The 27,143-nt window shown below is 38.7% G+C and overlaps 1 protein-coding gene across 6 annotated transcripts in view; it reads right to left on the reverse strand.

Moving 5' to 3' along the window:
• The window catches only part of TOX3 (TOX high mobility group box family member 3), a 121,812-nt gene that overhangs the window by 13,348 nt on the left and 81,321 nt on the right, over positions 1-27,143 (reverse strand). The window contains exons 1-3 of one of the 6 annotated variants that reach the window (XM_044931844.2): positions 21,565-21,720; positions 20,224-20,289; positions 15,741-15,992 (exon numbers count right to left, since the gene is read on the reverse strand). In XM_044931844.2, the coding sequence (XP_044787779.1) occupies positions 15,741-15,992; positions 20,224-20,268 (297 nt within the window). In that variant the 5' untranslated portion in view covers positions 20,269-20,289; positions 21,565-21,720. Of the gene's footprint in view, positions 1-15,740; positions 15,996-20,223; positions 20,290-21,470; positions 21,721-27,143 lie in introns of those variants that run through there. The other 5 variants (XM_044931842.2, XM_044931845.2, XM_044931843.2 and 2 more) reach the window with 5 other exon arrangements.

The raw sequence follows: 27,143 nt of genomic DNA on the forward strand, positions 1-27,143 counted from the left end.
GGTTGGAGAAGGGGGTCAAACGGCACCAACTTTCAGTTACAAAATAAACACATCATTGCACTGCGCTGTTGTTCAGTTGTTAAGTCATATCCGACTCTTCGCAACCCGTGGGGCTTCTCTGGCCATGGGGTTTCCCAGGCAAGATTACTAGAGTGTGTTACCACTCCCTGCTCCAGGGGATCTTCTTGACCCAGGGATCAAACTTTGCATCTCCTACATGTGTCTCCTGCATTGTAGGCAGATTCTTTACCGCTAAGCCACCAGAGAAGCCCTAAACATCATAGGGATGGAATACACAGCCTGGTTGGCTGTAGGTAATAATATTCTATGACAGATTTGAAAGTTGCTAAGAGGGTAGATCATAAAGCCTTCATCACAAGAAAAAGAAAAATCATGTGTTTTTTTGTAACTGTATGATGACAAATGTTAACTATAATGACTGTGGTAATAATTTTGGAATATATACAAATATCCAATCATTATGTTGTTACACCTGAAACTAATATAATATTATATGTCAATTAATACCTCAATTAAAATGATCAATGAACATAACTTCAGCAGCTCCTTAGATAGGTTTGACTTGTTCCAATTTTGTTAGATCTGATTTATTGCAGGATAATGGTCTCTATTAATTTATTAACTAGAAGGACTCATGCTGAAAAGTTGAAAGGTCAAAAGCCCAAAGCCCAAATTATCCAGCCTCAACTATTACACTGCAGAACTGTCTTGTGTGAGTGTGCGTGCATGCTGTCACGTCTGACTCTTGGCAGTCTCACGAACTAGCCCACCAGGCTCCTCTGTCCATGGGATTTTTCAGGCAAGAATACTGGACTGGGTTGCCATTTCCTCCTTCAAGGGATCTTCCTGCCCAGGGATCTCCTGCATCGGGAGGCAGATTTCTTTACCACTGGGCCACCAGGGAAGCCTAGACCTATTGCTGGATGACTTAACTAAGTGAAAATAAAGGACTATTAGCAAAGGGAAGACAAATCTCTACCTCTTGCTCCTTACTGAGGAAACTGATGTCAAGGAAAGGGGTGACGCCGAGGTCTAAGCCTTTCAGGCTCACCAACTCACTGGCCATCCTTCTTCCACACAGAGCTGGTTCAATTATCCTTTCTCCAGCTCTGCAAAACGGGGAGAAGCTGTTCTCTATTTTATCCTCCCAGGCATGCATACGCCATGTAGCAAGGATGGGCTAGAGAAACGCGGAGCAAGCATCTGTTTGCTTCAGGGCACCCTCTCTGTAAAACCCTCTGTGGTTAACCAGAGGATCATTCCAATTCAGAATTACACTGTCAATGGCATCTGGAAGCCATTTCATATCTTTAGGGTTGGATATCACTTTTTTTCATCTTAAACTTGCTTTGTTTTCTTTTGCTTAACCCATCCTGATTTAATGTATTAATGAATTGTTTAAAATATGTATCAGGAGGAGGTAGAGACCTTCAGAATTAGCTCCTCTGAAAATTACTGCCGACACTTCAAAAGTAGCCTTCTCTGTGTTGGGGAGGCATAGAAAAGGATTTAGATTTGCTTCTTCTTCTCATTCCAAAGAATACAAAAATGAAGACATGCTTTTCAAATGACTTCATTTAAGACTTGTCATTTAGAATGAGCCTGCGATTTTCTTGAAACCAAATTCTCTTGACTCACAGTGACCCAGAATCTAATTTTATACATAACCCTATGAATTCTTCTTTTCAATATTTCTCATAAAGCTTATTTTGCTCTTTAAAGAAACAAATGAATTGTAAATATTATCATGCCACTAATTCAGAAGCCAAGAGCTATCAATAGGAAACTAGTTGAATAAATTATGATCGATCATGCTACAAAGTATTATGAAGCTTTTTAAAATAATGAATTAGATTTATGTGTATTGACCTAGAGAAGAGTGTCTTCGTTTTGGCTCTAATGACATTCTGGACGAGATAATTCTTTGCTGTGGTGGCTGTCCTTTGCATTGTAGGTTGTTAACAGTAACCCTGGTCTCTCCCTGTGTGTGTGTGTGTTAGTCGCTCAGCCGTATCCAACTCTTTGTGACCACTTGAACTGTAGCCCACCAGGCTCCTCTGTCCATGGAATTCTCCAGGCAAGAATACTGGAGTGGGTTGCCATTCCCTTCTCCAGGGGATCTTCCCAACCCAGGAATCAAACTTGGAGATGCCAATAGCAGCCTCCTTTCCTTCACCAGTCATGACAATCAAAAATGTCTCCAGACATTGCCCCATGGAGGGCAAACTTGCTTCCAGTTCTAGAGAGCCACTAATCTAGAATGATATGCAAGATCTAGCAAGTGAAATGGAGAAGGTGATGACACCCCACTCCAGTACTCTTGCCTGGAAAATCCCATGGATGGAGGAGCCTGGTGGGCTGCAGTCCATGGGGTCGCGAAGAGTCGGACACGACTGAGTGACTTCACTTTCACTTTTCACTTTCATGCATTGGAGAAGGAAATGGCAACCCACTCCAGTGTCCTTGCCTAGAGAATCCCAGGGACGGGGGAGCCTGGTGGGCTGCCTTCTATAGGGTCGCACAGAGGCAGACACAACTGAAGCAACTTAGCAGCAGCAGCAGCAAGTGAAAAACCAGGTTGCAAAGCAGTTATGGAGTATAGCCCCCCCCCCGTTTTTTTTTTTTAAGTTTAGGGACTTCCATGGTGATCCAGTAGATAAGAATCCACCTTCCAATGCAGGGGATGTAGGTTTGATCCCTGGTCAAGGAACTAAGATTCCACATAGTTGCATCACAACTAGAGAGAAGCCTGCTTGCAGCAAAGGAAGATCCCATACACTGTGACTAAGCCTGGAGGCAACCAAATAAATAAATATTTTTAAAAAGTGTAAACAGTAGTTACATTATACTGGATTGGAGGGGTAAGGAGGGGAGCATCTTAACTTTTCCCATTCACAAAAACAAAAAACAAAACAAACAGAAACTAAAACACTATAGTTGCTGCTGCTGCTAAGTCTCTTCAGTCGTGTCCGACTCTGTGCGACCCCATAGACGGCAGCCCACCAGGCTCCGCTGTCCCTGGGACTCTCCAGTCAAGAACACTGGAGTGGGTTGCCATTTCCTTCTCCAAAACACTATAGTTAGGAAAATCTAAAATCAAGAGACAAAAACACTTAAAAGAGTCTGTGGCTAATTGCCAGGGTTTCATAGAAAATATACATATTTTCCATTAATAATTTTTGAGTTATCAAATTCCTATGGAATCCTGGAAAAAGGTGCTCCACATTTCAGAGCAACCCCAATTCTTTTTGTCTCACTAACAATACACTCTGAAAATACTACATTCTCCTTGTAGGAGTCCTTCTGCAGTCTGGTATCACAAAAATGGATTTCACGTTATCAGTGTGTCTTAATTTCCTTTCATTGGTACTCTTCACACATTTAGCTATTTCTCTTCAAAAATCTGAGGAGACTGTCCACTCTTCGATGTTCTTTTAAAATTCTATCATTGCTTACTGATGTTTTTCAGCCCGCCACAACTGGGAATTATGCTATCTTTTTCTTAACTTTAGTCTCCAAATACATCTTTCAGAGGCTTTTCAAAGATTTAAAGAAGTCTGAAAGGACCTAACTATTTTAAAATATCTGCAGGCAACTCCAGAGTATTTTAATTCCAATGGTAAAATAATCAGTTAACTGGCATGGCCACGAAATATGAGGATATAATTTACACAGCCTTCTCATTAACCAAGAAGCCACTTTGCTTTCTTTACTCCCATGCCCATGAACATCAGCACGTACAGATACTTGACAGGTGCATCCCAGATGTACAATATTTCAGAGGAATCTCATGGTCACACAGAAGGCCATGGGGTTAGATTTTTGGCTTTGTCCACTCTTCCTGAACTCCACCTGCAATTTATGCATTTATGATGGACCAAGTTGCCTAAGAGTTCCTGTTAACCAACAGCCAAGGTTCATGAACGAGGAACATCGACGGTGTGTTTCTTTGGATCTGGGACCTGTGCTAAGCTTAGTGTGCACTTTCCAATCCAATCCTCTAAATAACTTCCTGAGTTAGATACTATTGTACCTATTCTTGGATAAGAAGGATCCCCTAAGCCACAGAGGTAGCTGGGGTGATTGGTTGATGGAGAAACCGTTCTTTAAGTCCCATGGACAGAGGAGCCTGGCGGGCTACAGTCCATGGGGTGGCAAAAGAGTCAGACTTGACTTAGCAACTGAACAAGAACAGCACAAAGGCGCCATGGTGGCACCGCAGCTGGGAGCTTGTACTGACTGAGTGGGAGATGAAGGGGCTCTGAACTCTGTACCATCACCACCCTCCTTTAACAAAAGCAACTCCATTTTTATTTGTTTTATATAAATTGAGACTCATTTCTCAAAAAGAAAAAAGTGGGGGGGTGGTTTCTGAATTGGGGACAGTGTGAAAACCACTCCTGAAGCACACTGGTGGTGGTGGGGCCAAGATCTTGCCAAAACTTAGAGCCATCCACGTGGTCTTCAAATCCAAAAAATGCTGGCCCACCTTTCTTATCTCCCACAGGACCATACACCAAGGACCTCCAAAATATTGTCAGGTAACCTGTGAACCACATAATCAATGCAACCAAATGTGCTAGCATCTACCATGGTCCATTGTTATCTGATAGTAACTTCCTATGTGTGAGGATTATAGTATAAGAAGATTAATGGTGAAAGTATCTCTTTAGAGAATCAAGTTCCTTTAGGGTCACCAATTATTAACAACCTCCTTGGGGAACCTGGTGATCCTTAACAGCTCCAATCATTTTCTATTTCAAAAAGTAACCTTAAAAAAAACCTCCTGTGATCTTAGGATTTCCACTTAAGAAGAAAAAGATGTCAGCTCAGTTGAAAAGCATTTATTGAGCACGTACGATGTGGCAGGCCAGCGACGCCAGTATACCAATGCTCATATCTTTCAAAACTAGAAAATTACCATGTGATTCTTTTAAACATGACTCTATTTAGACAGAATTTAGAATGGACTAATGAATTTATTAATACTATAAAAAAGTGTAGGCAAGAATAATTCATCTATAGTCCTCCAAAAGAGCTCACCACTTTTCCTAGTAGTAACGACACTACAGGGCTTCCCTGATGGTTCAGTCAGTAAAGAATCTGCCTGCAATGCAGGAGATGTGGGTTCGATTCCTGGGTTGGGAAGATCCCCTGGAGAAAGAAACGGCAACTCACTCCAGTATTTTTGCCTGGGAAGTCCAATGGACAGAGGAGTCTGGTAGGCTACAGTCCATGGGGTTGCAAAAGAGTCAGACGTGAATTAGCAACTAACCCACCACCACCACCACCTCAACCAATGACATGAGATGGAAATGTATAACCATGGATATAGCCCTAAGAAATTTAATGTGTTTTTGTAAATCATTAATCTTGCTTATTAACATTAAGCATTGAAAGATTTACCAATGATCACTGAAAGACAAAGCAACTACTGGGTTATAAGAGATTCTATTATCACATCCAACAAGAAGGACTGAATGCTGGTAGCCTTTTTGACTCTTCATACAATTATGTTTTATATGGAGAGTTCACTTGTATCGTTTCCTAAATTGTTCATCATTGGAAAGCAACTCCTTCTTTCTTCTTATCTCACTTTGTCTTCTAACTGATAATATTAGATAAGAGTTTGTCAACCTCAGCAGTATTGACATTTTGGACTAGATAATTCTTTGTTGGGCAGATGCATCAAATCCTTTGCTTGCAATGCATCTTGAGCATTGTAAATGCTTAATAGCATCTCTGGTCTCTATCCACTGGGTGCCAGTAACCTCCCCTCCCCACCAAGCTGTGACATTCAACTGTCTCCAGACACAGCAAAATTCCCTGATGGACAAAATCTGCAATGCCCCATTTGAAAATGATTTTATTAGAGAAGTATAACAGAAATCATCTTCTTGTGGGGGAAGAGAAGTGGGTGTCCAAAATTAGGTTTTGTCTGTAAAAACAGAACATATGTGCATAAAAAAGATTCAAACTGTGATAAATATTGTGGAAAAATAAAAAGGCTATGCAAAAAAAAAAAAAAATTTATTCAGGAGAGGGTAGCTGTATTTGATTCGGTTAGTAGGAAAAGCCTCTCGAAGGTGACTTTTGAGCTGATACCTGAAGAGTAAGAAGAAGTCCATCAGGAAATGGGGAGAAAGTATGTTCCAGCCAGAGGGAAGAGCATGTGCAAAGTCTGAGATGGGAGAAGGCTTGTCATGCTTGAGAAATGAGGAGGCCAGGAGAGGCGGGAGCGGGGTAGGCAAGGCGAACAGAGAAGTGCAGTGGGTTTGGGAAAGATGGAGATGAGCCAAATCAGGCGAGGTGGGAAAACTGGGGGATGCTCCCCTGCAGAGGTGACCCACTGGGCTGAGTTGTAAAGGATGAGTGGAAGCTAACAGAGCTAGAAAAGAGGGAAGAGCATTGTATGCAGAGAAGAAGAACATGTCAAAGTCCCATGGCATAAGGGAGCACATGTGTGTGTGTGCTCACTAAGTCGCATCCAACCCTATGGACTACAGCCCACCAGGCTCCTCTGTCCAAAGGATTCTCCAGGCGAGAACGCTGGAATGGGTTTCCATGCCCTCCTCCAAGGGATCTTCCCATCTCAGGGATCAAACCCACGTCTCTTAAATCTCCTGCATTGGCAGGCAGGTTCTTTACCACTAGTGACACCTAGGAAGCCCTAAGGAAGCACATGATGGATAAGTAAAGAAGAGGTCTATGTCACTGCCCAGGAAAAGCAAGGCTTGCTGTGAAGCTGGAGAACAAGTAATGACCATAAGTAATGGGTCTATAATCCATTCTGGTTTTTATTCACAGTGGAGAGACAAGCCATTGAAAGTTTAAAAGCTTGGTACCTATTTAATGACGTCATTCATCCCAATAAATATTAACTGATTTTACTTCATGGACAACCCATCAATTGTGGACAACTTGGATTTAATTATAAATACTATAAAGAGCCTAACACCTCAACTTATTTTTTTAATTGGTATGAACTTTTTTATTTTGTGTAGAATGAAGCAATTTTTAATTTACTTTCTAATAAAAAGTGAAGTGAAAGACTCCCACTTGTGTCCAATTCTTTGCTACCCCATGGACTATACAGTCCATGGAATTCTCTAGGTCAAAATACCTGGAGTGGGTAGACTTTCCCTTCTCCAGGGGATCTTCCCAACCCAGGGATCAAACCCATGTCTCCCGCATTGCAGGCAGATTCTTTACCAGAGGAGCCACAAGGGAAGCCCAAGAATATTGGAATGGGTAGCCTATCCCTTCTCCAGTGGATCTTCCCAGCCCAGGAATTGAACCAGGGTCTCCTGAATTACAGGTGGATTCTTTACCAACTGAGCTATCAGGAAAGCCATAAATTTTAATTTTCTAATAAAAATTAAACTGTAAATCAATCAAATATATATGATAGCTCCTAAAAGCCCAGGCTCTTTTATTTCATTTTTTGATTCTCATTAGTTATCTATTTTGTATATAATAGTGTATATATGTCAATCCCAATCCATCCCACACAGTCCCTCCCCTCCTTGGTATCCATACGTTTGTTCTCTATGTCTGTGTCTCTATTTCTGCTTTGCAAATAAGCTCACCTGTACTATTTTTCTAGATTCCACACATATGTGTTAATATAAGATATTTGTCTTTCTCTTTCTGACTTCACTCTGTATGACAGTTTCTAGGTCCATCCACATCTCTACAAATGGCACAATTTTGTTCCTTTTTATGGCTGAGTAGTATCTCATTGTATATATGTATAACATCTTCAGCCGTTCCTCTGTTGATGGACATGCTTCCATGTCCTGGCTATTGTAAATAATGCTGCAAGGAACATGGGGTGCATGTATCTTTTTGAATTTTGGTTTTCTCCGGGTATATGCCCAGGAGTGGGACTGCTGAGTCATATGGTAGCATGATTTGAAGAGTACTCAAGCATTTGCAACCAGAGAAGATTATTCAGAATGGGCAGGTCACAGACTTCGAACAGGAAGCACACTGCCTTCTACTTGCCTATAAATACCATTCGACAAAGTCTTTGGGCAATGATGCCTTGATGGTTTGTCTGTGTCTTCATGGGCAGAGTGCTTAGCTGAGACTTGCTCCTCTTTCCACCTGATGAAGGAGCCTCTTTGTCGTTTGTTTTTTTAAAAAGGAAACCAAGAAATGGATGTTTTGGGTAGCGGTTCCTTGTTTTCTTCACTTGCCTGAAATCCATTCTATTAATGAACGTTAATCATTGGAGCAAATGACTAAAAATCTGAATAATTTTATATTAAAAAGGAAACTTTAGCTCACTAGCATAAATTAGAAACTGGAATCACCATGATCGTTGCAATGCCAGGTAAATACCAAGTAAAGCAAATAATAACACAGTCCATCTAAATATGGGGATCTACCTAAGATTTGGGGCCAGAGTTCTGCTTTCTCCTTTTGAAAAAGGATGAAAGAGAGATGTGAAAGGCTAATTAGCCTCAAACTGAGACTGCTTTCTTGATTTAATCAAGACTGAAAGAGGATGAAAAGTTGAAAAATGTCCCTACTGTGTAAATCACGATCGCATATTACCATGTCTGTACTTCCTAGAAGATATCTGGGGTTTGAGGGGATGGGGAGGGGAATGGAAACAGTTTGTTCTTACTACCTTAGCCAAGAAAACTCTACTTCCTTTACACATTCACATTTTTTCCACTCCTACTTTCAGGACAAGGACCAGTCCTTCCACGAAGTCCTCTCTGAGTACATTTCTCTTTCCTTCCCATGCCTGACATTTATCTCTGTGATACATGCTTGGTGATACATAATCATACATCCTCCTGTATTGCTTTCTTGTTTCTTTTACAAAGTAAAATATATTCAAATAGATTTTATAATTTTAAGTACCACACATTATTCTATTGATTGGTACTCAGTACAACGGTGCTTACTTCCATCTTTGAAAGTAAGCCAAAGGATTTTATCAAAAGGAATTTTAAAAATCTAAGATGCAAATGTATTTAATGCATCTACCATCTGCATTTACAAACAATATTCTCTGTAACAATTCAACCTTAGGTTTTCATAATAAAGGAGAACATCTAATTAAGAAGCAAACAGCCCAAACATATTAGCGAGCGTGACTAAATAAATTTTCACAATGTGTTATTTTAATCAATATTTCTTAAGAAATGGAGCAATTAAACAATTATCAGTAATAAAAATTGCTTTGTATTTATAAATATCAGAGAACTACAAATAGGAAATCCAATAATTTTAAGCTCAATTATTTATATTCTAGAGCAATGTTAAAATTTTATTTGCAGGTAAGCAATTAATCGATACTTAGGCATAACTAATGTATTCCTAACCCAAACAGAACCTCAAACAAATAAAGTTGTGCCAGATGCATACCAATGATAATTACAGACCTACATACCATAAACTTTATATTCATCAAAATATCTACACTGAAATAGATAATTTTTACTTAATAACTACTCTCAGGGTTATAATCAAACATACCTACACATGAAAGTTTTGTGAAAAACAGTCTTCCCCAAAGATAATTAATAGCTTCTCAGCAAAATAAAAATTTTAAGAGTTTATGATAAAACAATGGTATTTTCTCATACACCCTCTAACTCCCTTTGTTTTACCAAGCAGTCAGCTCTATATTGATTTTATTTGATCCTAAATTAAAATTTTAAAGATTAATTCTATTTTTACAGCTGTTGATGTTTTAAATCCCCTTCCCCTCCATTTTGATTTAGTATTCAATGTACACTCTTAATAACCAATAAATGTTCTCTCATGATCCTTTCATTCATTCATACATTCAACAAAATATTTATTGAGAGCCTCGCGTGTTTCAGCCCAGACACTTCTAGGTCTCAGGATGAAGTAGTAGAAAACAAGACAGGCAAGGAGGGGAGGACAGGCCTTAAACAAGCCAAGAAGGCTGCCTCCTAAGGGCAACGAGGGCTGTGAATACAAGAAAGTGGGCAACAGTACAGGAGTAACTCTCATCCTCCAAAAACTGTTTGAGAGCCTTCCCGGTGGTCCAGGGAGCCTCCCAGGTGGTGCAGTGGTAAAGAATCCGCCTGCCAATGCAGGAGATGCAGAAGTCGTGAGTTCGATCCCTGGATCAGGAAGATCCCCTGGAGGAGGAAATGGCAACCCACTCCAGTATTCTTGCCCGGGAAATCTCATGGACAGAGGAGCCTGGTGGGCTCCAGTCCATGGGGTCACAGTCGGACACGACTGAGCACGCGCACACACTGGTGGTTCAGTGGTTAAGAATTCACGCTGCAATGCAAGCAAGTGCAGTTCAATCCCGGGTGCGGGAAGATCCCACGTGCCACAGGGCAGCTAAGCCCATGCGCTGAAACTACGGAAGTCCACACACCCTAGAGCCCACGCTCCGCAACAAGTGAGGCCACTGCAATGAGAAGCCGGCACACCTCAACTAAAGAGCAGACCCTGCTCTCTGCGAAACTGGAGAAAGCCCATGAGCCGCAACAAGGACTCAGCGCGACCAAAACTAAAATAAATACATAAATAAAAATGTGTAAAATGGTCTGTCTACTGCCCCTAACCCACAGGGAAGTACTGCTAATGGTATAAAAGCTTATAACTGTAGATTATATGTTCAAATGAGACACAGTGAAATAAATCATAGGCTAACTTTTTAATAACATGTTCCTTTGAATGTGATAAACCAGCCAAGTCATCACAGGTTGCCCTTCACAACAGCTAATTGGGTTTAGTAGAAATTTGGAACATTCCCCTCCTTCAATACATGATCCTTTTAAAAACAAAAACATGATCCTAAAGTTAACTCAGCCTTAAAGAGAACACTCTGATGTTCAGGCTCAGTAGATACGTAGAGCTATGCGTGGTAAAAGGCTATTTGCTCTACCAAGAAAGGCAGCTTGTCAAATGTCTGTGGCCTTGGTATTTTGAGCAGACAATTGTCAAGGTGTAGTAACAGCTAAATTAAAGTTGACTCCGAACAACATGCCTCTATGAAGCAGTCATCAGACTCTGCATTTTTGGTATTACATGGAAGAGACACTGCTAACCAAAAACTCAATTTCTAAGTGATCAGTCTCTAATGATTAAGAATATATAACACTTAGTAGGTGCTCAGTAAATGTGTGCTAGAGTTAATATGGTTTCAATTTTATAAGTTGGACTTTTAAGAGATGGGTCCCACTGCATTCAAAGTGAGTCATTTTGCTTATGTAAGACATGCCTTTTCTACTGTTAACTTACAATAAGAAAATGTTTCGACCATACTTGACCAAAAATAAACATTATTGAAGTAATCGTTCAATTTGTATGAGAAATTGTTGGTCCCCTCCAATGGCTAAATGGTGATCGTCCAGCGGAATTTAGCTTTGCCGCTTCTATTGACAATAGCAATGAACATGTCCATAACAATAATAAGGGCTTGTTTTAATAGAACGTTCCACGCATTAAACACATTAATGACCCATGAAATAACTGTTTTATCTGTAACACATTAAGCAACATTGCTAAAACAATGTATTAATTGAAAGTCGGCTATTTCTCTTTTAAGATTTGGGGAAGTACAAAAATGGCATGAAAGTTATTTTGTGAAAATAAAAATAATCCAGAATTAGACCCATACTAAATAACTATATGAAAAATAAAAATTTCTAAAAGAAGCCTGGTAATTTTAGCGTTATTTTGACACACTTCGATTTTTCTGATCAAAAATGATGTCTGCCTGGACTATGTCTTAAGAGCTTTATGAATATTTTAAAAGCTGCTACTTTTTCTTCTCTGTGTGCATATCTTCTATAGGACTTTTTTCTCTCTCTTATTCTCTTTCTTTAACAGGTACAGAGACTACCATACTCAAATTTACCTCCCTTACTTCCATCATTTTCAATTTTCTAATACTATGTTTGATATTACCAGAGCACCAGGAGTATTTTCTATAAATATATGCTGTCACAATTAGGTCCAAAGCAAATATCAAACAGAAAACGTTGGTCCTTCAAACATGAAATATAATGCACAAAGAAAAAGTATGTGAATTATCAGTGTGTTTTATAAATTCTCTTTGGGGGGGCATCTAAAATATCAGACTAGAGACAATTATTTTACTGTCTGTTTCTTGGATATCAAAGAGAATTTTGAAATTCATCAAAGCTAACCTTCTGTTATGTACAACAGGCTAAGCTGAAAAGAATGTTAACAAGTTCAATTTTCATTCAATCAGCACTACTGCTCTCTGAAATGTTTCATTGCAGGAAAGAAATAAAAATAATCTATATGGTAATTATGAGGATGAATCCCCCAGTAACTTTCAGCTACATGAAAGGTCAGTTCTATTCAAGATATTTTATCAGTCCCCTGCACATACTCCTGTCCTGTCATTTTAAATCTGAACAGCATTTTATTTTCCCATTTACAGCTACCTGCAGAATTAAGTACTTAAGCCAAATAAGAAAAAAAAAAAAAAAAAGAAATGTTGAATGCTGGCAAAGGCTATAATAGCATAGAGATAAATCGTTCAGCTGCTCTCTCTCAAGCCTCTAGGGCTGCAGATTTTTCTTCTCCTGGTGCACTGTGGGTATTCAAAACTTGTTCAACATGATTTCATTTCATTTCAGGCACTGCCTGAGAAAACTAAATTACAGAATCAATCATACAGAAGGTCAGAGTGAGACTTCATTACAAGTATTGCATGCTTGCATGAATATCTTTCATTTATGACTGACCCAATATGTCACAATAGCTGTCTAGTAAAAATAATCCACTTTCTGAAATTGATGTACTACTGATGTCAGTGCTACTCAGCAGGCTGGGCAGATTATAGAGAGGTGTTAAAAAAAAAAAAAGAAACCCTTTGGAGCGCATGTTGTAGATTTTTAGGATTGCCATCTTTGGTAGATTAAAATAATTTCCAGATGATCATCTGAACTGACAATAATGCTTAGAGGTAAAAAGAATTTTTAACCAAACTATGACTGTTGATTTTGACTTGCCAACCACATCCTGTTTGAAAATACACATATCCACAACAAGCAAATCAAGGTTGTTCTTTGAAGTCACAAATGCATCAGATTTCAATTTTTTCAACAATTTGCTTTTGAATACCAGGGCATTATTTGCATACTTTGAAATGGGAATGCTAATCATTAGACTCTTTTTAACCCCCCCCCTTTTCTTTTTTGTTCCTGCTTTCTGTTTTTTTAAATATAATGGCAGAAATTTAAAGAAGATAAACATGTTGCCAACAAAATGCAGTTAATCAGTAATGTGACAAGCTGTCACTCTCTAAAGGAAAACCAATGAGGCTCTGAAGAAAAGCTGGTTCAATACTACACAAACAAGCTGGCTTTTCTTCCTACATGATAGTCTTAATTTACCATAGCAATTCTTAAGCGACAGCCATGCTCATTAGGATAATAAAACTTCTTAGCTGCATAAGGTACGAAACAGCCAGTGCACTCTGGGAAACTGAATGCCTGATGTATAAAGTATTATTTATTATTTTTCTGGTGACCCTCCTGAGGGAAATCTCCAAGGAGCTGCTGTGGAGCATTACGATGTCGCCAGCCACCTCGGTGCCCGGAGGGAAATATAGAAGAACCTTGACATAACCTATTTTTAACCATGCCTCTGGCGATTCTGAATCCCAGTTTATAGGTGAACATGTCAGGGAGTACATAGAACAAAGCCAACGACACGTTGTATTCATCGTAATTCTGTCCTGGTACATTTTATTTTTTCCAACATTTGTGATTTAAAATCCCATGACATTTCTTCAAGGTGAAATTCTACTCGAATTTTCAACAAGATTAGTTTGTTTCCAGCCAAAATAAATATCATTCAGGTTCAGCAAAACTTCAGAAAGGCACCAATAAATGTGATGAGGTCCACGTAAACACCATGACAACCGTTTGCACTTAGCTAAAGGACTTCTACTTTTCAAAATCAATGAAATAATTCAACTGCGTGAGTGATTAGCAATACATTACAAAAGAAGCATTAAAAATTGAGTCTTCTCTCCCAACGCCACTCTGTGAAAGCATTGTTCTTTAAGTGTATGTGAATATCATAATTATTTTATGATTCCATCTTTAGTTCTTTCCAATATAGTAAATTCAATTGACCATGAAATGAAATTTCATAGTCAAAATGCCTCCTTTACACTTTTTTATAGCAGCAATAACAGTTTTATAGCTTTAAGGCAAGGTAATTCATCAGATGTTTAATTTAAAGGCAGATTCTTATATTATTAATAAATATTTACCAATTTAATAAAGCACACATTTTAGCATGCATTATATGGTCTTTTAACTATTTCCCTAACTTAAATGAGCCTCGCTGAGCATCTATGAATAATGGTGAACCCTGGGCAAACTCCCTTGGCAACTAAACACCCTTTTTATTTTTATTATTTTCCAGGCACAACATTGCAAGGCTGATTGTAGAGAAACAGAGGACAGAACCCTCCCTTCCAGTGTCAAAGGGACAGAAACGCAAGAAAGTCCACAGGAAACAATTATTTGAGATGGCGAGGAACATTTATGAATACTTAATGACCATTTCCCGACTGTTCCTTGCACTCTTTTCTGACAAAAAAGTAAAAATAAAAACCCTGATGTTCAGCTCAAACACAAAAGATCACAGGCAAAGAAAATTATGTTGCTGCAATCCTATTTGGGAAAGTAATTTTATATTTCAGAGCGCACACTGAATCTTTGCACTGCTAATCCACTACATATTTTGCAATCATCTGCTGTTATCTGGGGAATTAACAATGAAACCAATAAACATCACTGGCATGGTCATAATGCGCAGAGAAATATGTAAACAAGCAATAGGATTTGTTTTTTGTTATACCAACACATCTATTTCATTTTATCAGGGTTTAAGGAAAAAAAAAAGCCCTATAAACTATTAATCTTGTTTTAAAATGTCTGCTTCGTACTTCACCTAGATAGACACACAATGCCTTATATACTATGGTAGGGAAAAAACAGCCCCAGCAGAATAGTTTAAAATATTTAAGTAGATTTACTCTGGTGATTGCTAACTATAATGGCACACCAAGAAAAACAGAACCAAAATTATTGCATTAGTAATTTTGGCTCTCTGGAGTGCCTTATTTGATGTTTACAACAATAAATAACACAATTAGGTATATTTCACAAAATAACCTGCTCTATACTTTCCTCTGCTGGTTATAAACAATTATTCTTTTTCCCTTTCTCTGTATCACAGTTTGATATTTTATTTCAGGTAGGAGCAAATCACATATCATAAACATGACGCTTTAATCCAACAAATGCAAAAGGCCTGAGCCCTAGTAAGGGCTCCCTTTTTAAAAAACTCTCCTGGGCAAACTTTCAACTCAAGGACATATCTTTGTTAAACTAAAAGCAAGGAAAAATTGGCTGCTTTCAAACCAATGAGTTAGACTTCTTTAAAAAATCAGTTCAAACCAGAGGATCTTGTGGGGTCCTCCTTTTTCAAGTCAACCAACCCAATGCCATCTTGTCCAACACCAGGGACTGCTCCACTATCTGCCTTTAAATGGCACCAGGAGGAACAATCTGCATGTTCACCAGTAGACATGTCCACCAGTAGACATGTCCACCAGTAGACAGGCATGAGCATGTTTCAGAACATGGGCTCTCAGATCTTTACCCTGTGAAGTTCAAACGATAAGCAAAATACTTTCAAGCAGTAAATTTGCTGCCTACCATATGCAACCCGCTGCTATGAAGCACGCCATCTTGTTCCACGAGATTTCTTGAGATTGTTATGGAAGGAAGATCCAGGCTTTGAGGGGGAAACTGGGGCGTGAATTCACTTCCCTGGGAAGGCAATGGATCGCTGAGGCCTTGAAAGGGCAGAAGGACATCAGGCATGCCCAGGGCGGGATCCGACTCTGGAGGCGGCGTGATGGGGGGTATTTCAAATTCCTCATCCCCAAGGCTTGGTGTATGGAATGTCTGCTAAAAGGAAACAAAATATAGATATCTTCATATTCTGTTCCTAGATCTTATTTCTCCTTGGAGGGAAAAAGAACTATGTCACATGAAAACACTACACAGATAGACCAAATATTTATTTCTCAAATGAAAACATCTTAAACACAGATTTCCATATATAAAGTTTTGCTGATCATTCTGATTAAAGATTTAAGTCTCATTATCATATGGTTTTAATGGAGTATCAGTATTAACAGTTTTTTAATGCGTACTTAATTAGCAACATCTGTCTTTGTTGTTAGTTGGAGCACCAGCGACATTAGATTTGGCTATATAACAAATTGCCACTTTATTGATATGTTAGTGAAACAGCTCAAACGCTTACATTATCCACATGCTTCATCAAATACTGACGATTTTGTGGAGCGCATACACAACATTAATCCAGAAGTGAACATTACACATATTTACTTTCTGCCACAACATATAAAACAAGTGATGCCAAATGTATGGTTTGCTTTTTTAAATTTCCTTATTGGTATATTGCCAAGTGCAATACCTGATTCTATGGAAGTTGTTACTCTTTGTAATAAAGCATTTTATATAAGGATCATCAAAGCATATATATCCAGGGCTTTTATTTAAACAAAAAGGAGAATTTTCTTTTACAGGAAGATTTTTGATTTGTATTTATCGGAACACTTCTCTTCCAGTCTTCAGTTTTAAAACGCCATAGAAGGAGCATAGAGATATATTGATAGAAATGTACTAATTCCATGGATGTTACTCAAGTACTTACTGTTATTTCTCAAGACCTAAGTAAATAATGCATACTTTTTTCAGTGCTACTTAGACCCTTAAAGATAGTATTTTCACATAGGACCTTGGGGTACAAATTAGAGCTGCCTGCTGAACCCCATTAACTATCTTTCTTAAAATAGAACTTCGATTTTGTGGGAAGAGGGGTCAGTGTCTAGAATATTCTTTTTGGTAGGGTGAAGCAGTTACTCAGATACTTTTTATTTCCAGCTCAGAGGGTCAACATTATAGCTCATTTATTATTAATAGCATTTTTTGAAGAATGAATTGGTGCAAGATAATTTGAATCTACTATAATTGGTTAAGAAAACTAATTAAGAGCTGAAAATCACCCTTCTTCAAGCTATCAATGATGATGTAACTTAATAACCATTTGAAAGAAAATAGAAACAAACCCAAGGGGAGAAACACACACACACACAAACACACACATACCCCCCATTTCTTGTCTATAGAGCCTGTCAACTGCTATTTGTATCTCACCAGAAATAAAGAAGTCACAAGCTATGGGTGTCCGTGGCTGGGCAACTGAACATCTTGAGTTTCTCCACAGACTCAGCAGATGCAAAACATGAGAAAGCAACTGCACATTTGAAAGCTAGAGTGAAATATTAGATTTTCTGACATATTGATTCCAAGAACAACTCCCCAAAGATGTCAGTTTCCGACTGCGGTACCCCGAGTTCTCAAACACAAAGGATGAATTGGCCACAAGCGTGGCTGGCTAATGAATGTAACCCTATGGCTGCATTTGCTGTTATTTTGGCACTAATGTGGTCTAGTAACAGATGCAACTGTAATTTGTGACTCATTTGCTACCCCATTACTGCTTAATGAAATCTAACATATCACATTAACAATACGGATAAACACTCATTCTTGATATGTGGCATTTGGCTGTTTTCATTACCACTGTAATTAACACTTGAAATATTATTTCAATAAATATTTAAAGTACTTTAAAAATGGTCAGGGTAATCATGACACAGACAGAAAACATAAAGCAAATGTGTGAATTTCAAACTCAGAGCATCCTGGTCACCATAGTGTTATCTACTGGGCGATATCTATGGGAAGGGAATCAGTTTCAGGCACAATTTTGACTTCACAGCATCAAACCTAAAGTCTTCCTGAATGAGTTTGCACTCATTAAAATGTTAAAAAACCAAATAAATTTACTTTTAATGCTTTTAATGAAGTGATTGGGAAATTAGGCACATACTCTAATGTAGTGTATTAACGTTAAGTTGGGCTTTATTTTTTGCTCAAGAAAAGATGTACAGTGAAATCATCACATAGGATTATTTTTTAAACTTGAACATAAAGCATGTCTTTTGCTAGGCAGTTAAAATTAAGGAGATTTTCATTTTTATCTTTGTTAAGGTATAAAGAGATCTTACATATAATATGTCCCTCTAGTATATTTTTTAAAGAAATTAATTTTGACCTAGAATTCAATATATTACTATTTCATAATCTAATAAAACAATACCATAACACTATATTATATAACTAAGAAAAGGCTAAAACCTTAAATGACTTTTAAAGAGAGGTAATCCATGAAATATAAAGTTAAGCATTCCTTAGAGAAAAGAGTAATCAAAGCACTGGTTATCTGAGATAATAAAAATAACCAAGTATGGCAGCAACCAAAAAAAGACATTGACTTCTGCAACTATGCCATATGACCAATATCAGATTAATCAGTTAGAGTTTATATAATTACTTTTTACAGATATTGACTTTCCAGTGTTTACCTTGTACATGTTAAAGTAGTATGTACATGGTTAAATACCATCTGTACTGAAATGTTCAAAACATTTGTTCCTTTTGATAAAAATGCAAATCTGGAGAACTGTTGTATCAACATATAACAGCCAATGTCTGACACGGTGAATTATCACAGCTGGAATTAAATTGTCTCTGAACAGCTGCCGGCACTAGAGCTTTCATCAATGTTTGATTCAAATGTAGGGAAAAAAATCCTACAGAATGAAACATCATGTTGTCCTTACAGATGGGGTTTGTGCTCATTATCACAAACAACACAGCAGCCAGTGCCAAACAATATTCCCTTATCTAGCAGTCTTCTTGGTTAGAGAGATGACGGTCACTGCAAAAATGATTAATCTACGGATACCCTTAATTCTTGATTCCCCACTTTTTCTACTCATTTTGCCAAGTTCATTTCTTCCATACCACTTGCCTCCCTGTAACAGAGATCATTTACGAAGCCATTATGATTTTCATTCTCTGGGGTCAAGCTGGTTCAGTTTCCTATATTTGAATGTATTTGGAAAATGAAGAGTTTTTATTATGGGCACTGCAAGAGGAAATGTTCCATTTGGATCAATTTCACTTCTGCTTGTTTTTGTTTCCTTAACTCTCACACAGTCTACCACTTTCAGGAAAACATTTCTTGATCTAATCAAGATGGAGGTTTTTCTGGAGGGCAGACCAAGGAGACCAGGGAGCAGCCCTAAGTCACAGAGTAAGGAATGCAGTGAAAACAGCAACAAAAATATGTTCATTCCACATGCGCTGATAACCTTCACACAATCCCATGGTTTCCCACCATGGTGCTGCCTTTTGATTCCATCCCTCTATTTTCCTAGCCCTGACGGAGTCTTGGAGCATGCTCATTCATTCATTCATTCAGTGCATATTTACTGAGCACAGGTGGTGCTAGAGGCAAAGAACCCGCCTGCTAATGCAAGAGACATAACAGACACAGGTTGGATCCCTGGGTCGGGAAGATCCCCTGGAGAAGGAAATGGCAACCCACTCCAGTATTCTTGCCTGGAGAATTCCATGGATGGGGAAGCCTGGCAGGTCAGTCCATGCGGCCTGCAAAGACTTGGATGCGACTGAAGCAACTTAGCAGGCAATATGTGCACAGCACTGTACTCAACTGTGGGAATCTAACAAAAAAACACTCGTTTTACATCAACCCACTGAAGACCCAAGAAATCATTATACCATTCTGCCACATCATTCCCAAACCATGGCAACTTAATGAAATTATTCCCAGAGCTGTGTGAAGCTTAAATATTTTCTATTAGAAATGCCTTCCATCCTAGCTTCCAAAATAACCCCTATCTGCTTAGACACCAGTATAGTTTGGATAGTCTCTCTTTTCTTATATATTTACTTCTGTTTGCACCTATATATTTTTTTCATCAAGAGGTGTGTGTGTGTGTGTGTGTGTGTGTGAATTACTAACACTTGTAACAGCCTACGGACGAGTGATAAAGACTTGTCAGGTTATTTTCTCTTCCAATAGGTTTTTCTCATTTCTCCTCCAAAGTTGTTACCTCGTGCCATGTAAGAGCGAGAGTGAGATAAATTCAATACTTGGCTTTTCCCTTCAAGCCTTTTAAATGATCTAAATAACACACGAAACATGAACAGACACATTAAGATAGACACCTACCTCGCTGGCTGCAAAGAAAGCGTTGTTTGCCTCAGCCATATTCATGTAGTTATTGTTATTTCCAAACTGAAAGAAAACACATAGTTTTATGTTAATATGCAGTGTCATAAAGAATGCTGGGGATTTGCTTAGCGCTCAGATGGGATCTGGAAAGAACGTTGGTGCGATGAGATAAAAGGGTGGTCTGACTCAGACCAAGTGTGAAGTGTGACAGGTTTCAGAGCACTATATGCTATATTCTGTCGGCTGACTCCCTCAGAAAATAGAGCATCGAGTTGAGCTTACACGATAATTCTAGAAAATAGTGTTGTTTCTCATCAAGACTAACAGCGAAAGGAGACAACTGTAAACATTTGGCCAACTGGTCACTAGTGGGTGTTGTTTATCGAACTGGCATTTGTCAGAGGTTAGCAGGAAAAGAGTTTCCAAGAAAATCACCTTGACACATTTTTAAAGCATGTTGGGACCTCATAGCTTACTTTTCAAGAACAAATATCACAAGTGTGGGTAGATTAAAATGTGAATTAAACTGAATAGAATTCAGTTCCCAGGACTCAAATTCTATTTTCCCCTGAATAGGGTGTGGCATGAATATAAATAAATAATAAGACTAAAGAATATCTTTTAAACCTTCAAATAGAGTTTAAAACGATATCTATATCCATCGGAGCTTTTGAAAATAGTGGTATTTAATCTCTCAGTATAACATTAAGTGCAAAGAGGTTTAAAAAATAAGCAGGATCCCATGAACACAGCAATTTTTATTTAATTCCCTAACACAATAGCCCATTCAGACCATCACAAATAAGACTGTATCAGCATTTCAGACATAAGCTCTTTCCTTCCAGAGACCTGTTATCAAAATGTAAAACTTGGATTTTGGCAGAAATGCATTTTCAGGTTCAGATGGTCTAAGAAGACATATTTTTGTTGCTTTAAACATTTCTGTTATCAGTCTGGCAATGCAGAGAGGCTCTGGGAACAAAATTATCTGGAGCTATATTATTTTCAAGATTTTTAAATGGTTAAAGAACGCCCTTCTTTTTATAAAGTGTATTATTTCCTCCCTTTCATGCATCAAATAACACGTAGGTTTGGTCTCCAAAGGGTGAAATGTATATCCATTCTCTATTATAAATACAGCCAGTAATTATTTAAAGTAAAAGGTGCAATTTTCCTAAGGTAGACAGATAGATACAAATACAAAGATTGATAAAGACAGAGAATAAATATAAATACAGACATACAGATATGAAAGACCCACAATAAACCCACAAATCCTCCTCTCAATACACCCCCAAACACTTATTTCTGAGGGGCTCTCATCCTCCAACTCTGAACCTGTAGGATCCGTGCACAGAAGCGGGATCGACACGCTCCACTTTATCATGTCAGGGATCCAAGAACTAGGCAGGATTTATAAAGAAGGCTCTAATAGTTCCAGAACGCTGTTACGGTCTACAGAAGCAAAATCCCACCCCGTAAACCGACACCTAAATACATCCTCACACAAGGAGCCCTCAGATTCATTTGGATAAGTATCTTTATGAGGATTTCTGAAAGATGTACTTGTTAGCGCTTAAGAAAGCCCTTTATCTAGCTTTTCTGAAGGCATGTGATATCGAAAACACGTGGTGATGGGTTCACAGCTGTCTACTTATCTCCGAACTCATCAAGTTGTATACATTAAATATGTACAGGGTTTTTTTTGTATGTCTATGATACCTCAATAAAGTGTTTCAAAAATAATTTTAAAATTAAAAAAAAACACACGAGCGGATGCATGCACATACACATATATTCTGTGCACCCCCCCCCACCCCCGCCCATTTTTCCACAATGTTAAATACACGCAAGAGAAAGGACAGGAATTTCTGTTGAATGAAGGATTTTAGAATTAAGATCTCAGGCCTCCATTTCAAATGTTCTTTTTAGGGTTTTTATGAGAGCTTGGATCACGATGTATATTCCGTGTACCAACCCTGGCTCCCAACCTACTGACAACAGCCTGTATCACAGCTTTACTGTTATTTAAATGTAGGTTTTGTTGGGGAATTAGAAATCCATTTAAAGCAAACAGCTCATTATCAGAGTTTTTTTTTTTTTAAGATTAAACTCACTTATTATCTAATAGCACCTAAAACAACAAAGAAAAATAAAATGGCTATTAAACGGAGGGCTTAAACAATTCAAAAAACAAATTAAGCTTAGAGTGAAATAAGAACTGGGTTAGAAATCCTCTTCTGAACAGTTAGTATGCGAATGTAATTACTGAAGAAACTACAGCTAATCAGCTGTGAATTGTATCCATTAATTAGTATTTGCCCTGGAGAAATGAGAAAAATCAGTAACAACTCGGGCACGGTGGTGCGTTGATGAGCCACAGGCCGGCCCCACCATGGTTACTCAAGCAGGTGGCTCCAGTGGCCCACGTAATTTGAAAAGCTCTCACCTGAAGTACTGAGCTGGCATTACAAAGCACTCCTTGCATATCTTTTGTATCTATATAAGGCCTTAATGAATGGCTTTTAATTTGGAAACACTTGGTGATCAGGCGGGAAGAGTTATAAATCATTTCAAATGGAAGTGAAGGTTTCTATTCTGTTTGGGGTAAAAACAACTCCTCTGGTTTGGAACTGAAGGGTACTCAGAAGAAGAAGAAAAAAAAAAAAACAACCCAGGATGCCCAGCTAAATTTCCCTTTCAAATATACCACTGTATTTAAAATGGATAACCAACAAAGACCTACTGTATAACACAGGGAACTCTGCCCAATGTTACGGGGCAGCCTGGATGGAAGGGGGACTTGGGAGAGAATGGATCCATGCATATGTATGGCTCAATCTCTGCTGTTCACCTGAAACTACCACAACATTGTTGTCAGCTATACTTCAATTTGGGCTTCCCTGGTGGCTCAGTGGTAAAGAATCTACCTGTCAGTGCAAGAGATGTGGGTTCGATCCCTGGGTGGGAAAGATCCCCAGAGAGGAAATAGCAGTCCACTCCAGAGTTCTTGCCTGGGAAATAGCTATGGACAAAGAGGCCTGGTGGGCTACAGTTCATAGGGTCACAAAAAAGTAGGATGTGACTAAACAGCAATTCCCATATAAAATAAAAATGAAAAAAATCCACTTTATTTTAGTATAATTATGTCCCATGCAGTATTTGGGGCATACTTATACTAAAAAAGTATTTGTTTACGGGGGATTCGAATTTAACTGCAGGTTGTATGTGTTTATTTGCTAAATCTGGCTACCCTCGTGCACTGATAGACCTGACAAGGAAGAACGGGATCCCATGGTCACTGGCTTTACCTTATCAAGTAATGCTAGCTTAATTTTATTTTCTTTTAAAACATGACCTCTGGATTTTGTTGCACTTCTTTTGTGTAAGAACCAATCTGATTCTGAGAGGAAAAAGTGATCATTTGGGGCAGATCTCTAATATAATGACCCCAGAACAATTAACTTTAACTGAATTGTGTATAATTAGATTTACTTCTAAGAGACAGTGACATCTGTAAACACATTGTATTACAAAAACTCTAGGTCCACGAGGGAAGGGGCCTTGACTGTGCTCACCTCTGTCTGCCTGAATAACAACAATGCCTGGCATATTATAAGCCCTCCGATATTTGTGGAAGGGAGGGTGATCTTATTTTAATTTCAGTGTATCATAATCACCCATCCGAAGTAGAACAATTTTACCCTTAGTTTTTTATGATGATAATGATAATAAAGGTTTACCCAGGGAAGTCCTCTACATACATAATTAATATTTCATTTAACTTTCCAGAGTGGGGCCAAATGTAATTTATTTTCCCAACAAACAGAGAAATAAAATTACTACCCCTACTTTACAGATGAATACACTGAGGCTTCTAGGGAATCAGGAAACTTGCCCCAAACACAGATACAAGCAGTAAAGTCTGACATCCCTCCTGCCTCATGCTTGTCTACTCAGTTGCTCAGTTGTGTCTGACTCTTTGCAACCCCATGGACTATAGGCTCCTCTGTTCATGAGAATTCCCAGGCAAGAATTCTGGAGTGGGTTGCCATTTCCTTCTCCAGGGGATCTTCCCAACCCAGGGATCAAACTTGCGTCTCTTGCATCTCCTGCATTGGCAGGCAGATTCTTTACCACTGAGCCATCGGGGAAGCCCCTCCTGCCTCATAATCTGTATCAATTACATTCCAATTGCAGCAAAAACTTGAGTATTTCACTTAGTGATCAATTTCAGAACTTCATTTTTAATGATCTTACTCAAAGCTTAAATTTCCCAGAGGGTAACTCATTTACTAAGTCTAGTAAAATGCACTTCAGGAAAAGTATTACAAAAACCAGTAAATTTGGGAAAGGCTGTGGATCACTGCCCTCTCTTGGATGAGTCACAGGGCTCCCTGTAACATTAAAGATTGTGAGATGTCCTGCAGTTCACTTTTCAGCAAATATTTATGTGTTTACAATGTGCAAGACATGAGACAAAATGATGAAAAAGATGACAAGGTTCCTATTTGGATGGAGCTGACATTTTTCTTTAATTGAGAGCTAGTAAACCCAGCCCCACATAAACAGGCTGTGGAACACTTCATTTCCCCCCACAACACCCTGTGGGAACAACTCTGGGACACCTTGTTCCAAATCCTTTATTGATACTACTGTCTTACTTTCCTTGAATCCGTCTCATCATAACTAATATCCTAACTTTGCACCATGGTAAAGTTTAGGCATTTTACTAATCAACTAAATATAAGTTTTTGAATTAGACATTCTAAGTCAAGATGGTTAGGCAACACTGACTCAATGGATATGAATTTGAGCAAACTCCAGGAGACAGTGGAGGACCGAGGAGCCTGGCGTGCTGCAGTCCATGAGGTCACAAAGTTGGACACAACTTAGCAACTAAACAAGAACAGCAACAACAAGTCACCTTAATTTGGTCCATTTCCAAACTTTCTCAGTGGTAACTCTTCACTAATGTTCCTTCCAAGATCCTCTACTCAATGACAACAAAGTTCTTCTATGTGATTTCAAGAGTCAAAACAAAATATGTCAAATAGATTAAATGAACCTGTAGGTGAAACAGAATTAACTACTCTAAAGAGCTTTCAAACATGTTATGAAAGAAACAGGCTAATTCAACTGTTTTAAAGACCTCATCTATGTGGGGAAATGGTCATTATGAGACAGGGGCATTTATGAGGTGTGCTGGTGATGATCAGTCCTTTCCAATTTGATAGGCTTTAATAGATGGGATCCCCAAAGATATAATTATAAAGCAGAACTAAATTACTCTGCAGGTCGAACTTCTCTATCTTAATAACTTCACAAAAGAACATCTTCATTGTACTTGGAGGTAGATTTGCTTTTGCTGCTTGATGAGTAATTATAGCTTCAGCAAATACAATTTATGAAGGACATCAACTGAAAAGGAGCATTGCAATATTAAAAAAAAAAAATTATTAAAGACCATCATGTTCATGGCCTGACTAACCATGTGAAGTGCCAAAGCAAATTAATGGAGATTGTTAAGTCTCGCTCATCCAGCAAAAGGCTTGGAAGACAGTGGAACAGCAGACAATAACCCATCTGTAGTCACAAGACGAAGACTTCAGCCTGATGAGTCCACACAACATCATTCTCACTGAAATTATTTTGACACCCATGTGAAGAATTGTATAGGCTTCTAATAAAGCAGCATTAACTACAGGGTATCAAACAGCTAAATGGCACAAATTTAATCCTAAAAAAAAAAAAAGATAATCCTTTGAATTCTCTTTCCTTTTTTCCCATTAGATTTGTTAGCAGACACCATCCAATTTGATGCCTCAGTAAGGACATCTGTCAAGTTGCTTACACAAAGGAACTGTGCCATCATGGACCAAGTGTGCCAAGCACGGTCACGTGATGGAGAAGGCTGCCCCGCTAAGTGTACACACTCTCGAAGGCTCTGGTAACTATCCCGCGGAAAAGAGCTTGCCAGGGATCATCAAGATTTAACCATTTTCAGCAGTGGTAATCTGTCTTTAGAAAGCCCAATATGGTGAACGATAATACTGATGGTGATGGGGGTAAATCTGGAGCTTCACTCCAGGAAACAAAGGGTGGCTTTGTCAAAAAAGTCAGTCTGTACCAAAGGTTAGGGGGTCAACAATAGGCTGGACACAAAAAAACTGCAAATAATGGACTAGGAGGCATACCACGTGTAAGAGCACACGTGTGTGCGTGTGTGGAGGCGCTCAGTCATGGAACCCCATGGACTACAGTCCACCAGGCTCCTCTGTCCATGGAATTTTCCAGGCAAGAATACTGGAGTGGGTTGCCACTTCCTACTCCAGGGTATCTTCCAGACCCAGGGATTGAACCCACATCTCCTGCATTGGCAGGCAGATTCTTTACCACTGAGCCACATGGGAAGCCCCTCCCCAACTGCCAACACATGTGGTAACATAGTAGTAGTTAATTCTGTTTCACCTACAGGTTCATTTATTAATAAAGCAGAACTAAATTACTCTGCATGTCGAACTTCTCTATCTTAATAAGTTCACAAAAGAACATCTTCATTGTACTTGGAGGTAGATTTGCTTTTGCTGCTTGATGAGTAATTATAGCTTCAGCAAATACAAAGACCTCATCTATGTGGGGAAATGGTCATTGTGAGACAGGGGCATTTATGAGGTGTGCTGGTGATGATCGGTAGCATATTAATTGCATACAAACACAATTCTGCTAATTATACAATTATAACCAGAGAGAATTATGTACACACATATAAACAATCACATACACAGACATGCGCTTCCTAGGTTGAGTTAGAGGTAATATTCTGCCTGCCATTGCAGGAGACATAAGAAGACATGAGTTCCATCCTTGGGTAGGGGAGATGCCCTGGAGGAGGGCATGACAAGCCACTCTAGTAT

The sequence above is a fragment of the Bubalus bubalis genome, chromosome 18 (genome assembly GCF_019923935.1).
Source record: "Bubalus bubalis isolate 160015118507 breed Murrah chromosome 18, NDDB_SH_1, whole genome shotgun sequence".
Classification (NCBI taxonomy): Eukaryota; Metazoa; Chordata; class Mammalia; order Artiodactyla; family Bovidae; genus Bubalus; species Bubalus bubalis.